At 39.0% G+C, this 16472-nt stretch overlaps 1 protein-coding gene across 4 annotated transcripts in view; it reads right to left on the reverse strand.

The window, feature by feature from the left end:
* Positions 1-16472, reverse strand: part of FBLN1 (fibulin 1) — an 82745-nt gene that overhangs the window by 54679 nt on the left and 11594 nt on the right. For all 4 annotated transcript variants that reach the window (XM_013184707.3, XM_066999967.1, XM_066999962.1 and 1 more), the window contains exons 2-3: positions 13605-13704; positions 5623-5758 (exon numbers count right to left, since the gene is read on the reverse strand). In XM_013184707.3, coding sequence (XP_013040161.1) covers positions 5623-5758; positions 13605-13704 — 236 coding nt within the window. The remainder of the gene's footprint in view (positions 1-5622; positions 5759-13604; positions 13705-16472) is intronic.

Raw genomic sequence — 16472 nt, forward strand, 5'->3', positions numbered from 1 at the left:
ATAGGGCATTATACATATGTTTCTCTTGCTATATGGCACTAAAAGGTTCTTTTAAAGCCTAAAGCAGCATGAAAGTAAAATAATAAAGCATTTTTTCCTCATTTCTTCATTCTTTTTTTCTTTGAAGCATTCTGAATGAAGTCCATGCTGTAGACAAGCATGCTATTTTGTATTATTTTGTGTTTACTTCTTTTATATACTCAGCCGAATCCCTCCCCTGCTGCAGAATGCTGTATGGCAGGAACTCTTCCCTCCTGGACAGTACTGGGGTCTTCCTTTCATGCCCGCCATAATGCTAAGATGCACATTTTCCCTTATTAGCTACTGTTTGACTGGACAGTTCCTCACTACCTCTTTATTATTTTGTTCTCCAACTACATCTGTACAGTGGCAGATGCTCTGGTTTCATCACTAACATGTCTGGGATACTTCCATCTTTTCTGGATTTAAAAATAAAGACTTAATGATCTCTTTCAGGAATTGCCACATTTCTGAGGATTTATTTTGTCTAACATCTTTCTGAGGCACCCTTCTCAAAGTTTTTAACATCTGTCTATAATTTTGGTGGATTTCCAATTCTCACAAACATAAATTCCAGACAGAAATCAAAACCGAGCTGAAGATTCATTGTTTGACTTAAGCTTGTGTATTTTGATAACCAAATGTTGAATTACTGAGTACAGCTGATTGATGCCTTGCCAAACTGTCATAGTATATCCTTTTGGATATCCACACTGGCTTCTGCTGTTAGGCATATTAACTGACTCACATCTACTTTGTCTTGTCACATGATGCTCAAATTGGGAGTTAGAGTTTCCCTCGATGTTTTTGAAGAGAATGATCATTAATTCTGCTGTTCTTGAAGTGCTGAATAACCTTATGTTCTTTATCACCTCCAGGCTGAGTCAGAACTTAAAGAAAAATCTGTCTCCAGCTAATGTAAATCTTCAGTATTGAGCCTGCTAAATTTTGCAATGTCCATGAGAAACTGCATCCCCATTTAACATAACTGTATGCATTGAACCATTTGTTCAAGCCTGTATTTATTTTAATTGTGCATGATCCATCTTGAATTAAAAATTTGATAATGATGATGATTTATGTTGATATATCACTGGCAAAATGATTCAGAAATGAAAAGTGTCAAACGTTTTCTTAACTGATGTTTAGGGTAACTGAATTTTATGGTAATTGACCCTAAAAGATTCTGTACCGGCAGTCCTGAAGCCTAAGATTTCCTGTTCAACTAAAGAAATAAGATGGAGAAGCTGGTGGATGGCCTTATACTCAGAGCACACTCAGGACTCTGTATACCTGCATATTGTTCTGCATCTTATTTGTGAACTTGGAAAGTTGCTTATTCTCCTTTTCTCTCAGTTATTCCACTGTGGAATGGTAATAATATAACAGTGATATGTCTGGTTTAACTGATGTTCTCAGAGCAGTCTGGCATTCTGAGACACAAGGCACTATGTCATTATAACCATCACTACCCTGGTAAGATTAATCTCAGTATATTCTTTTTCACACTAATTCTTTCCAGGATTATTAGCCTATTCTGAAGGACTCTTACCCTTCAGTTTGGGATGCAGTCTAAACTCTATAGAACTAAACTCTAGTTCAGTTCTCAATGTGTTTGCAGCCATCTTCCAGAGGCTGCCAGCTGCCTCGAAGCGTATTGTGATGACCATTCGCCCATTTGCTAAAACCACTGCTGCCTTCATGGATGGTATTACTTAGGTATCAAGTGGTTATTACACACTTTCACTGCCTCCAAGTCTTTGTTTCTTAAGCAGTCCTGACAATAATCTCCAAGATTTTTCCTTTGCTTCTCCTGTGTTATTAGCAAAGGTCTATGCAGCATCAAAGCCATGGCTTGATCTTCACGTTAGCATTGGACCAGATGACCTCAAGAGGTCCCTTCCAACCTTAATCTTTCTGTGATTCTGTGACAGAACGCTCTGTGGCCCTCATGCAGTCCAATGATCCTTTCACTGCTCCTATTCCTTGCCTTCTCACAGAAAGGAATAAAGATGGGAGCACAAGCACATACTTCAATGTCATACAGTTACTTCAAAAATAAGCATTTACTATACTTTCCCGATAGCTAAAGTTGACTGCCTTGAGTGAAAAATCACTGGTGTCTAACAAAATGAAAATGAAGTTTATATACACACACGCACACATTTCAGTCCAGCAATAGTTACATGCAAGAAGTCTGGAAATTTATGTTTTATATGATTAGGAAGCATTTGAAATTGCTGTTGTTTATAAGCTCTGTTAATTAGCTACATTTAATAATAATTCTTTATTATTTATGTCACCATTTAAGTTACCAAAGCTTTAAAAGTAAACCATGTACTAACATTGGTTTTGTATGTCTGTCCACAAGAGGTCTCTCACTTGCTGAAATCCAGACTACTCAGTAAATTCTATGAAAAATGGACTGAGAAAAATACAAGCAACTCAGAGGAATTTTGCGTAACTTTTGAAGAGCTGAACAAAAATTAAAACAATGCTCAGCAGGCCTAAGTAATAAAACTTTTATGATCAACTAATATATACAAACAAAATATTCTTGACAAAATTTGAGAGAGAAGGCCATATCTTGATCTTTGGAAAAAGAAAACATCTAGGACAAATTTTGGGAAGATATCCAAGCACCTTAAAGAAGGTCAGATTTGTACAAATTTCCCCCCTTTTGCAGAGCTGCACAGGTAGAAGCTTTTGTAACACCATGTCTAAATCTCTTGTATCAGCAACAAATCCTGAACTTGTCATTTGAGGAAGATTTTAAAGATCAATGAATAATTTTGCATTCATTTTTTTCAAGGCAAAAAAAGCTAAAATTCCCAGAAACTGAAGGAGTAGAATTATGTCCAGCATTATTACCTATGCCTGCAGCCTAAAAGTGTAAAAGCTGAGGCAACTGTTTTCGTAACATGGCCTTTTTATCTTCTTTCCAATTGCATGTTTTGGATTCAAAAGAAAATTAGCTGTCTCAATTACTCCAGTAATCCTCATAAATGAGATACTAAACTACTCTTCCTGCTTCCTTGAAGGAGACAAAGAAGATCCAGAAGATTTCCTGTGCTACTTAAGCTAAACTGAAATAGACCAACCTAAGCAAAGTGAGATCCAAGCCCATGTGAGGTGGGCTTGATATGAAGTTAGTTTACCACACCAGGGCACAGTCACCAACTATATTGTATGCCTCCAGGTCATCACATTCAAAATGTTATCAGCAAAAGAAACGATGAATTGTTCACTGATACTAGATCATAAATCATCTATGTCCATCATGGATCAAGGAGATCATTTACAATAGTACTAGTACAGCTACCCATGTGTATCTAAGTGTTGACTATTCCTATTAGAGAGCAGTGGGGCAGAATGTGGGTCACAAAGGTTAAATAGCACTGACAACGTTTATACTAGTAAATTAAACAGGGACAGAATATGGGCTCTAGCAATGTCCCGCAGTCATCTCCACTGTTTAAATAACAGCAAGCTGTAATGGCCATTAACATCCTCTCAGACAACACTGAAGCATATTTGGGGGTTAGCACAGGCCAGAGAGCGTTCCCAACAGCCCTCATGCATGTGTTTTGCAGGGGAAAGATGCCAGTTACGTGACACGAGCTATGCTGAGTCATTTATTCTCAGGGCTAGAGATCAAGCCCCAGTCCATTTTATTTAATAATACAGCTGTCATCATGAAAACCTGCCATCTTTAAAGAAGCCTGGCCATTTTAAAAAACATCACTAACTTCTCCCTTATACTGACAAGCCCACATATGGAAACATCAATCCATTGATGGGAAAGTGTGTTTCCTTGAACAGTTGCATTCTGTTTTAGAGTTGTGCCTTGGCATGTATTTAAAACAGTGCTGCTATTATAAACACGTCTCTAGTAGCAAGCACTTGAATCCCCAGAGTACTTGCCATCACAATCTGTGTTCATCTGTTCCTAGCCCCTCAGCGTACTGACACAGAGGGCTAAATATTTTTTTTCTTACCATATCCAAGTAGGGGCAACAGGCTTTCTAAGGGTACAAGAACCTCCATGCCAGGAGGCAGGATGTATCCTACACATGGTCAAGAAGTGAGAGATATCCCCTCAGTGGTTCCATCATCCCGTACTCTACCATAGAGCTACATCATGCTACACATGCAAACAAGTTTGTGACAACCCAACATCTAGCTCAACAGACATGTCACCTTTCTTCTACTCACAGTGAGAATGTGAATTACTTCACAACCCCAGCATGGAATCATAGAATGGTTTGGGTTGGAAGGGACCTTAAAGACCATTTAATTCCTACCACCCTGCCATGGGCAGGGACACCTTCCACTAGACCAGGTTGCTCAAAGCCCCATCCAACCTGGCCTTCAACACTTCCACAGATGGGGCATCCACAGCTTCTCTGGGCAACCCAGACTCACCAGCCTCACAGCAAAGAATTTCTTCCTTATATCTAATTGAAATCTACCCTCTTTTAGTTTAAAGCCTTGTCCTGGCACTACACTCTGTGACAAGAGACCCTCCCCAGCTTTCCTGTAGGCCCCCTTTAGGTACTGGAAGGCAACTATAAGGTCTCCCTGGAGCCTTCTCCTTCAGGCTGAACAACCCCAACTGCCTCATCCTGTCATCATAGGAGAGGTGCCTTTGACCATCCTTGTGGCCTTCCTCTGGACTCGTTGTAATAAGTCCATGACTCATTCTAATAGGCACATGGGCATCAGTGGGGTCTTACTGCCAGAAATATGATCAATCTGGCATTTTAGAGAGCAATTCAACTTGTGAGTTGGACATTGTCTGCCACCCTCTATATAATACTATTTTTTTAATTCCCTTGTATCTTCATAACCACTGAAAGAGATCTGTAATAGGACCAGAACTGTCCATGACTGGGGGTCATGTTCAAAGTCATGATCTTACTAGTGGAACTTTCTTCCAAAAACACTCTGCAGGGTGGTAAGACTATGCTCACTTTCAAGAAAGGAGAGATAAAGACAAGAATAAAGGTGGAGGGCAGGGAACAGACTAACTAAAGATGCCACTGATGGGCATATTTATTCTAATATCAAACCCTGTTATCACAAGCTTATAGATGTATCAAACTGTAAATCAAAGTCATGTCAACTAAGGACATGCACACTAATTGGAATTACAAGTACACTGCAAAGATTAACTTCAATCCTACCCCTTTGGACCACCAATGCTGAAAACCACCAAGTTTGACCTTAGGCCATGAAGCTCTAATGAAAGCTGAGGACTGAATCAAGACTGAGTTTCTCACCCATCCCTTCCTACACTGTTGATGTACTCTCTTCATGCAAAAGTAGTTTCCTAGCCAATTACCCATTTGAGACTTTCCACCCTTTTGCATTTACCATTTGTCTTTTTTAAAATGTAATGAAACAGACTGCTTCACTCAAAGCAGGACTGTTCTCTTAAAGAAGCACAAAGCGGACAGTCAGCAGGGACAAGATGTGTGGGTAGGGAAGAACTGTTTATGTGCATCAGGACTGAGTAAGGTGACCTTCAAGGTCAACCCTTAATACGAATCTGGATAGCCATTTCTTAGCAGATGAATAGAATTAGCTCTGAGATCTCACCTTAAAGTATTCAGCTTCGCAGGTGGAATTTTCACCACTATGTGAGTCACACTCTTCACGCACATTGGCAACTTCGATCCCATCTGAACAGTAGTGCTCCTCCAACTTGCTGCGGCAGCACTGTACCTGAGTCATGCTGATAAGAGGGTGGAAGCAATGGGTTAAGAATGTCATAAATAGGTCAAGAAAAGATAATGCAGCAGGTTTTGACAATGTGCGCTATTACAAGCCTCTGAGAAAGAGGTTCCTATAGACATACATTTTACTTAAAAAGTAAAAATATTCTTCAGACGTGGACAGAAACTCTGGGTGACATGTTTAATACTGTTAAGGTAGTATGTTTAAGACAATTAAACTGTCTGTCCATCTTACAGTCTCTCACAACAAATTATTAAGTAAATGGATAACTTCAACCACATTTGACACTGGGCACTATCTCTAGGACGCTGCATTCTTGTAAGCTTTATCACAACTGGTGGCTGAACAGAGGATGGCAGGAACCCAATCAATGCTCCTACTATAGAAAGGAGAAGTCAGGCCCTGGACATTGTGAGAGCCTGCAATCCTGAGACCACTCTATCCCAGCGCCTGCTTCCCCTTGCTCAAACAAGTACAACACACTGAAGGCAGCTCAGAGCATTGCCCTGTGGGAGAACTGGACATACATGGAGAATTGAAGGTATCAAGGAAAGTCACAGTAAGAAACAGAGTGTACTGCAAGAAAGTGGTAAAGAAAGACAATGGAGCAGGAAACTAAGCTTTGTTAGTTCCACTGCTCATAGAATCATTTTATCCCCGTTTCAGTGAATGAATTGAAAACACTATCTCTAACTCCTTCCTATGGAAAAAAAAATCTGAGTGAGGAGGCTTTAAACTCTTCCACTCCTGTCATTATTCCCACTCAAGGAGATGTCTCCCCTCTCTCCACTCTTTTCTTATGTGCAACTGTTGACTAGCATTGTGGGTGGATCTTGCAGCTTAAAGCTCTTCCACCACTACCTCCTGTAAGAAACACTGGGGAACAGGAAAAAAAGTTAAAGAAAAGAAACAAATCAGATTACATATACAAGTATATAAGCATATCCATCTGTTTTCTGATAATGCTGTGCCACTCAGAATAAAGTTCCATGAGTTGCTAGGGAGAAAGGAAACTATCCAAAAGGTAATCCAAGCTGATAAATTATATTTCTAGTACAACCAAGGCACTTAAAAGGCATGCCCAGCTATGTTAAAGCTCTACAAGAAATGTTCAGATGGACCCTATAAATGCACTTTTATACCCACTGGCTTGGGAAACCTTACAACATCTTACAGACCAACAACGTTGAATACATTATCTTCACTGTTAACAATATTCACCATCTTTCTTTCCCCTCAACCCTGTTAACTTCAACTCATGAGAAAAATCTTTTCAAGGGTTACTAGAAATACATAAGATTGTGTATAGATATTCAGTAAGCCAATACCCTTTACTCTTAAAAATTCTTTTTTCACACTGTCAGAAATTTTGGAGGTAGAAGGAAAAGAGTTTAGCTGCACTACTGAACTGCATGCTTCTCCTGTTGTCATCTGCAAGAAGTAGCTTCCTGTGAATCACTCCTAAAGGAGTTTCACTGCTCTCGATGACCATAGGATGAGCTTTTAGCTCCCAGGGGTTATAAGGGAGCCACTCTGTGGCCAAGCCATCCAGTCCAGCCCCCTAAAAGCAGGGGACACACAGGGCTCAGATTCTGCTTCCCTGTGCATACTGGTGATGCGAGGATATCAAGCTACATTCCTGAAGATTCACAATTCTTATTTACTGGATTTTGTAATGCTCTGACTGTGCAGTTCTCACTTGGACAAAAACAGCTACAGGATTTCAATGCATAGGAACAAAAACTAGGTTAAGTTCATGAACAACTTATTCAAAAATAGACTCTAAAGTCATAGCTAGAAGTTATGCCCAGGACGGTAACTTTACTTGGCAGAATATATGAAGTTTTTGATATTTGATTTAGTTCAATTTTGGAAGAATATGCAGTTTTTTTGTTGCTGAGATTCCCTCTGAAGCAGAGTTTCCATTCTCTGCCCAGCTCCGGGGTGGTCTGCCTGTCGGGACTCTGGAAGCCTGTGAAACCTGAACTTCAAGCCCAAGAGTGTGAGAGCTGAGACTTTCCAGCTCCTTTAGCCCTCCAAGTCCTGTTGAGGATAGGGATATTAGCCATGGATAAACAAACAAACAAACAGCAGCAGTTTTTCAGTAGATCTGTTTGATTTCCAGTGTGGCTTTTTTTTTTTTTTCTTCAAATACAAGTCATCTCTTTGAAATCCCAGACAAATTGGCAATTCCAACCAAAACAAGTAAGTTTCTCAAAATGTTTCCCACAGCTGTATTCGTCATGTGGCCCACCCCAACCGTAACAAGGAATTAAACATCAATTGAATGGAAATTCTAGATTAAAATACCATTTGTTCATTCTCAGAACAACAACAATAAAATCACACTTCGTTGCCCAAATCCTACAGTGAAATTGCATTGGTAGCAAATGTTGCTTGAGACTGTAAGCACTTGTATGACTATAATAGAGGAAGAAATCCTTGAAAAATGGTAGAGAAAAATGCTACAGGAATCTGTACAGTACTGATCTCACAGTTGTACTTTAGTGTGCCCAGCTGACCACCCTTTTCCCTTTGCACACTGGCTCCCATGCTGATAGTCTCTATAGCATGTCACCAGAAGCAATTTAGACTACAAGACATTTGAGATTAAGATTATCCCTCCCTACCTGTTCAAAATTGTGTGTCCCCTTAGATTAGACCCTAATATAATCCATACTCACTTTCTGCTTCACAGCAGAGTAAAGGAGCCATCTCTAATGCTAATCAGACATCAAGATTTGTCTCTTCGTGTAATACCTTTTAACTCTTCCTGTGTAATTTCTCTAAAAAGAGAGAAATTTAAAGGAAAAACAGGAAAGTACTTATTTAATTAGTCCTAGTAAATAAAAAAAGCCAAAGGCTACTCCATCCTCATGTGCCATATTCTGTTTTTCAGTTAAAACAGTGTAACAGAACTTTACTGAACTAATTACTTATAATATGTATTTACAATATGGCTGAAATATTACTAGGATTAAAAATAGTAAATATGGGATATCTAGGAGCAGGCAGCCTCATAACTGACATTCACTCAGGATATTTGAGCTAAAATAATTCATTTTCTGGTCTTTGAAAGATGGATTTTATTCATGGCTCACTAACAGACAGAAATCACTCAGACCTTTAAAAATACTTATTTTTTGTTGTAGATGCTCTTTTAAAATTCAAATTATTTCATTACTACATAATTTGATTATAAATCAAGTTAAGAAATTGTTTTTCATATTTTCACTTTTGCTTTCTGTTAAAAGTTAACAAATTTTAAGCTACATGTCCATTTACCTCCACAATCCTTTCATCTTTCCTAAATCACTGCTAAAATAGTACAGATTTCCTAATCACCTATATTTCCTTTCATTTTACCTTTATTATAATTATCCTTCCTAGAGGATACACTCCTCAAACAGCAACGATTTCCTAATCACCTATTTTTTCTTTTATTTCTTTCCATAAAAACATTAAAACTTAACTTTGCTTTGAAAACAATTTTTCCTTTTTTTTCACCCTAATTTAGACAACAAAACCCCTTCACTATCCCCTGCCTTTCTCCTGCTTATTAGCCTGTCTTCAAACTATACAGGTGCTATTCATGTGCATAACGGAAGGCCTTTGACCAAATATATTAGAAATAAACTAAACTAACAAAAAAAGGCATGATTCCACTCCAGAATTATTTCGCCAAGACAAGCTGACTCTTCCACCCTTGGACCTTTCAGTTCAAAATTTAACATGCAACACAAGGGAACTCAGGAAAATGAAGAGCAAGAGCAAGACCTGGTACTATGACTGATACAACATGGCAAGTGAAAATACTAATGTGCCACAACAATTAAAACCATATATTTGATCATATGTTGTAAATCAGCAAGGGACTCAAGTAAAAATTAGTGATTTTATAATCTTCAAAGTTAATCAGCTGCAACCTATATCTAAACTGTAGTTTACTTGATAGAAGTTTTCCTAAAGGAAAGAGGTAAATTTATATTGATGCCATATTTTACATATGGAAACAATACTGTTAACTTTGTGGCAGAGAAAGGACTGACTGGTTTTATTCATGAGGTGAAGTTAGCAAGTTATCCTAAATGAGTGGCAATAAAACCCTGACAATATAGCATAGTGTCCTTCTGTCCCTCTGACTGTGAAGCCAAAAATGGCTGGGAGGCACACTTAGCAAGCTATAAGCAAGCTATATAAGGTAATAACTAAAGAATACAAATGCTCCAAAAACAACTTTAAAGATCTTTTTCAGACACAAAACTGTGATAACTTTCATGTCCAAAGCCTCAGGCTCTTCCAGGCATACAATGGCATAAATCGATAAATGTCTATCAGCAGTTAAACATCTGGTTCCTATCCCTCCAAATGCTCTTGTCATACTACTTCCTTGTGTTCCCATCTTGAGTCTGCATTCAAGGACTGCTACTTGTCTGCTTGGGAACATGGATCACCTTTTTGCTCTATTTTGGCAGAGCACCTAGCAGAGTGTTGTGTACCTTCTTCTTCTGCACATTCCTGCAACACTAATAATGAATAATGTTATTCCAAATGTAATTCCGAAAGGACTACACAATGCTAAAGACATGCAATTCTCACATGGAGATATGCTATTTCTGGCCCAGGAACTAAGTTCACTTGCTAAGAGCTCTGGGCAGGGGAACCTCTACATTTTGAAAGGGAGAAGATTTATTGGACAGGTCAAGTTCCAAAAATAAATGGCAGCTGTTTCCTGCTGCTGTGAGTTTGACCATGTCACAAGAAAATGGATGAATGGGCAAAAAGCTGCTGTTACAGCAGCCAAATATATAATTCATTAAAACCCTACACTCACATTTTCTGAGTCATGAAGTCATGAAGGCGTATATAACAATACTGTTACTTTCCAGAGTGATAATGCAATGAGCAATATGCATTTGCGGGTCAAGCAACCACAATAAGAGATTGCAGACATGACTGGACATTACTGGGAACCTTGCTTCAACTTAAATGAAACCCAGTAACAGCAGCCAAGTATACCTTATGAATTCACGTGAACTTCGGACTGACGGCTGGCTCACCTTCGTTGTAGGTCAAGAAAGCAAATATATCTGCAGTCTGAAGTGTCCCATATGCACTAAGTTATGCTGATACAGATGTTAAGTTCCTCAATAACCACACGGGAATTTGGGGGCTGTATCCTGAATAGACACCAAAACCCAGAACCTTCCGCCTGTTTCTAAGAAGCACAGCAGATGCTAGAATGGTAGTACTTGCACGGAAACCCTTCCTGATTCCTATGAATGCACTTTAAATGGTTGGAATCAGGTCAAGTGGTTTCACTTTAATTCAGTAAGGCAGCTTATTCCTCATACAAATAAAAGAAAGGGTGATTTAAAAAGCAAAAGAAAATTCTAGGAGTGGGCCTACTTTGAGGGAAGGACTGAATCTGAGATGCCATTATGTTTTAAATCCTAAACAAAGGATTCAAAAACTGCATGCAATGTCTGCCAGAACACGTACTCACACCCAGCCTGTTCTGTGTTGCATGGTCTTTGCAATGTAACTATGCAAAATCACTTTTACTTCAGTAACTTCATCTCTTCACTTCACAATGTATTTTTCCCTTGCCTTCAACTGCTAACCTTGTGAACCCAAGCTGAACATTGTGCTGGTTTGCGCATGCAGGGCAAAGCAACAAACCTCTGGCACAATTTATTATAGAATTACATAATTTATGGCCCAAGAGGCCATAGTTTTTTAAACATGTTTTTGTTTTGTTTTTTCAGATTGTTTGTCCAACACCATGCTGCACTAGATAGTCAGAAGACCCCAGCTGTGGTTTAAACAACCAAATAAATGACAGACATCACACATCCTGGCCCCCAGCAGCTCCTGTTGTGTAGGTGTCTAAATAGGAAGCAAGCTTTGAAATCTGAAGCTTTTTTTTGAAATCTGTAATAAATAAGTCATCCTGTGCCATATTCTCCTCCTAGACCTCAGCAGATATAATAAATCTGGTTTTGGTTTCACTCATGTTTCTGTGCAATAGGAATGAATGTGCAAAATCAACATTGTTAACCAAGTGTGCTTGCAAAATGAATCATGCTCCCTCACTGATCATTCTGGCTACGGTTATACCAGTAATTAGCAATACAATTTGGCTCTTACTTTTGCGTCTGAAATAGCATCATAAGTGATTCTGCTGTATCTTTCACGGATATGCCAGTTAGCAACCATAACTGGAGTAAAATAATATTGCCATTAAAGAAAGTAGTCAAAGCTGCCAATTTTACTGAGTCATTTTTTAGCATGGAGCCAAGCTTCAGGGGGAGCTATGTTTATTTATGCTACAGTTATGAATAGATGCAACTGAATATATCCACTTCTATTTCTGTCAACTGAGTGCTCATGCCTCTCACAGAATGCTTGAGTTTACCCATCTCTGATTTACCATTATATCACTATAATTTACTTAGTTAGATACCAATTATGCTCAAAACTTAGATGAAGTATTAATAAGCTTTTTTTCAGTTTTCCTAAAAAGTCCTAAAGACTCTCTAAAACAGCAAACTTTGAAAGAATAAATTACAGTTACAGCAGAATCACAATTCACATTAATCAAATTATCATTAAATCATACAGATTCTTGCTCCCAGATTGTTCAAAAAAAATGGTTTCCTGTTTTTCTCGCCTGTTTCGTCTGTAACTCTTCTGACTCTTCAAGTATTTCCTAAATTGGGATTTAAGCCCTATCTGTCAATTCTTCTGCGTAAGAGACTGCCTTTGATGCCAATACAAATGCAAAAGTCAGAAAACATGAACAGACTTGACTGCAAGACTAATTCTTTCCTTAATAATCATTGATCCAACATTTCTACAATTACTGAGATTAAATCACTTTGCAATCCACTCGAGAAGATAGAGGTGGGTAATGCAATGTGCTTTAAATGGAGAGATGTCAAGTCCTCTGTGAAGCTACGCCTCAAACTACCAACCACAAATTGTTAGCTCCACAAATAAAATTAACAAGCTTATTTAATGGCAAAAATAACACAGGCTATCACTGAGAGAAAAAATATGAATGTCTCTAAATCTATAAGAGATTCAGTATAACCAAAATACTACTGTGCTACTAATTTTAACATTTTATTTCATTATTTCATTTGCTAGATAGCAAAAAAGTAATTAGTATCACATTAAATTTCAGTTGAATTAAGAAATTAAGTATTAACTAAAGGTTACTATGTTATACAAATACATTTGACAGAAGTAGGATGCCCTAAGTAACTAGCAATCTTGTGAGTTAAGCTTTAAGCTCTCGAATCCCGAAACACAACTAAGAACTGCAGACAATTACCCATGTGGCACCACACAGAATAAACAGTTTTGAAAGGCTGTTTTACATACATAGTTATGTACGCATGCAATCTGTATATTATTCAAAATGTTATTCATGTACATGATCTGCTGTGTTCCTTGAAAAATTTTTACTCAAGAATTTCAACCTGGGCTAGATTCTCAGTCAGTATCAACTGAAGATGTTCTCCTGACGTTAGCATAGCCATGCTGAGATACATGGAATGTAGGCTGAGTCCAAGTCCTGCAATCAGAGTACAGTGAAAAACCTGACTAAGAGACACAGCACACATCAAACAAGTTAGAGCTGAGTGACTCTGCACAAGACCAATAGCAGAAATTTAAAAGACCTAATGGAATTAAATTTGGTCTTCAGATTTCTCTAAGGTTAGATATGGATTTAGAAAATTTTGTTTTAAGAGCTAGGTGTTTCATACCTGCCATTCCCTCTGTTTTACATGAAAATAAAAATCATAGTATAATAAATAAAATACATAATCATATACCTGCATTCTCTGGACTCAGAAATTAATGGTAGAGAAGTACATATTCTGTTTTTGTTTGCCCATTCAATACCCTTGTCACAGCATTCTTCCATTGAAAGATCTGCAGAAGTGAGGAAAAAAAAACACAATATATTTAATACAACCTTAGTAAATGGCATTGCATCTGCCAATTAGAAGAAAAAGAGAAAGTTCATTCTGCCCTCCCTCATCTACACACAGAACAGTGCTCCCATCCATGGCCAAATGAGGCATCCATTAACACCTTGCAACCAGCCCAAGTACTTGAGTTACTCTGTGAAGCAAACTGGAACTTCCCCTGTCCTTCCAAATAAAGACACAGACCAAGAACTTCTGCAGAAAACAGTTCAGACAGAGTCATGCATAATAAAGGGTTATGTCCAATTGCATTCCTTTATTATCAAAGGTGGCAGTAGCAATAAGGAACCTCCAAAATCCTGAAGAAGACAAGGTAAATCAAATAACTGACTGATATGAGAGACAGATGAATCTCGTTATAAGTAAATTTACAGAACTATTTTTTCCTGAGGTTATTATCTAATTAATATGTTTCACTCAAAAGTGAAATATCTAAATGCAAAAGTATTGTACAGAGAGACAGAAAGCTATATAGTATTTTGATCACTTAATATATGAAAGAAAAATTATATAGATACCAATTGCTACCAACCCTGAAACTCAGAGGAAAAGCATACTTAAGATAATTATTTGTACAGAGTATGATTTTTGTAGAAATCTCTAATTGAAGGAAACTAAATACTGTTAATGAGCTGACAATCACTACAGGTTTGCTTCATATTCCAAGTGCAAAAGTTCACTGCACAGCAGGTGTATCAGAACTTGGAATAAAACATGAGTCATATTTTCCTATTAATTATCTTGCAGTCCAGATACTGAACAGCTCCTTGTATAACAAATACGCAATCTTTGTTTCATCTGTTTTTGACTGATTGACCTCACGGGTTGCACCCAGGAGTGCTGAGGGAGCTGGCTGATGTCATTGCAAGGCTACTGTCAGTTAACTTCGAGAGGTCATAGTGACTGAGAAAGGTTTCTGAAGAACAGGAGAACAAATGTCCACCCTAGCTTCAAAAAGGGTGGGAGAGAACATCTGGGGAACTACAGGTGTCTGTCAGTGTCCTCTCACTGTCTGGAAAGATGATGGAGAAAATCCTCCTGGAAACTGGTTCTGAACACAAGGACAAGAAAGTGATCAGAAGAAGTCAGGTGGGATTTATGAAGTGGAAATCATGCTTAGACAACCTCTGAGCCTTCCACAATGAGGCGACTAGACTGGTGGATGAGGGGAGAGCAACGGATGCTGTTTACCTTGACTTCACCATGTCTTTTGACACTGTCTCCCATAACATCCTCTTAAACAAAGTGACAGGGTACAGGTTAGGTAAGTAGACAGTGAGGTGGATTGAAAACTGGCTGAACAGCCAGGCCCTGAGCACAAAGTCCATTTGTGGGCAAATCACTAGTGGTGTACCTCAGGGCTCAATACTGGTTCCAGTACTGTTTAACGTCTTCATCAATGATCTGGACACTGTGAAAGAGCGCGCCTTCAGTCAGCCCAAAAATGATACAATACTGGGAGCAGTGGCTGATGCACCAGACAATTGTTCTGTCATCCAGTGGGACCTCAACAGGCTGGAGAGCTGGACAGTGAGGAACTTCATGAAATTTAACAAATGGAAATGCAAGTACTGCATCTGGAGAAAAATAGCCCCCTGGCAGCAGTACACACTGAGGGCTAACAAGCCAGAAAGCAGCTCTGTAAAGAAGAACCTGAGTGTCCTGGTGAACACCAAGCTGAACATACGCCAATGACCACCATGACCACCAGTGCATCTGTGGCAAAGACAGCCAACAACATCCTAGGCTGCATTAGGCAGAGCACCGCCAGCAGGTCCAGGGAGGTGACCCTTCTCCTTTATCCAGCACTGGTGAGGCCTTGCCTGGAGTACTGTAGCCAGTCCTGGGCTTCCCAGTTCAAGAGAGAGACTGACTTACTGGAGCGAGTTCAGTGCAGGGCCACGAGCATGACTGATATACTGGAGTATCTTGTATTTGGGGAGGCTGAGAGGGCTGGGACTGTTAGCCTGAAGAAAGCTCGGGGGGGGGGGGGGGGGGGGGGGCGGGGAATGGCGGTGTTCTGATCAATGTATATAAATACCTGACATGAAGAAGAGGGACAAATGAAGCTTCATCTCAACACAAGAAAGCACTTCTTTACTGTAAGAGCATTCAAACACTGGGTGATCTCAAGAGGTCCCTTCCAACCTACATGACTGATTCTGTGACTCATTCCTTAATGAAAAAATAAGTAAGACCTTTCCATCTGGATGTCTTGGTGCTGCACAGAGGAAGGCAAATCTCATTTAATCATTTTTGAGAGAGAGGCTGAAGTAAAGAAGGATGAAATGATTTGCCCAAATTACACAGCTAGCTGATGGCATTAACAGGGAACGTACATCAGGTAATTCCCACACACCTCTCTCCACTGGATCATTAAATGCCTCACATGATTCCCTCATTCTTAGCTTTGCTCCACACATATCTAAAAGGTACAAAATTCAATAAGCAGCAGCAGTCTGCATTCTGGTAATGGCAAGCATCCATCTCGTCTGGTCCTCCCTGTCCAGTTACAATGCTATTGTTCCCTAGGTTCTTCTGCTGAGTGTTACAGCCTCCCTCCACCTGTCCATGTATCCACATCCTAACCTACTGCAATCAAAATAAGTGGAAATATTATTTAACCTGTTCATGACCACATTTATTCTGACACAGACCACAAGGAACTTATAGGAGTACCTCAACTGGTATATCTTCATACATGGAGCAATA

Source organism: Anser cygnoides, chromosome 1 (genome assembly GCF_040182565.1).
Source record: "Anser cygnoides isolate HZ-2024a breed goose chromosome 1, Taihu_goose_T2T_genome, whole genome shotgun sequence".
NCBI classification, from domain to species: Eukaryota; Metazoa; Chordata; class Aves; order Anseriformes; family Anatidae; genus Anser; species Anser cygnoides.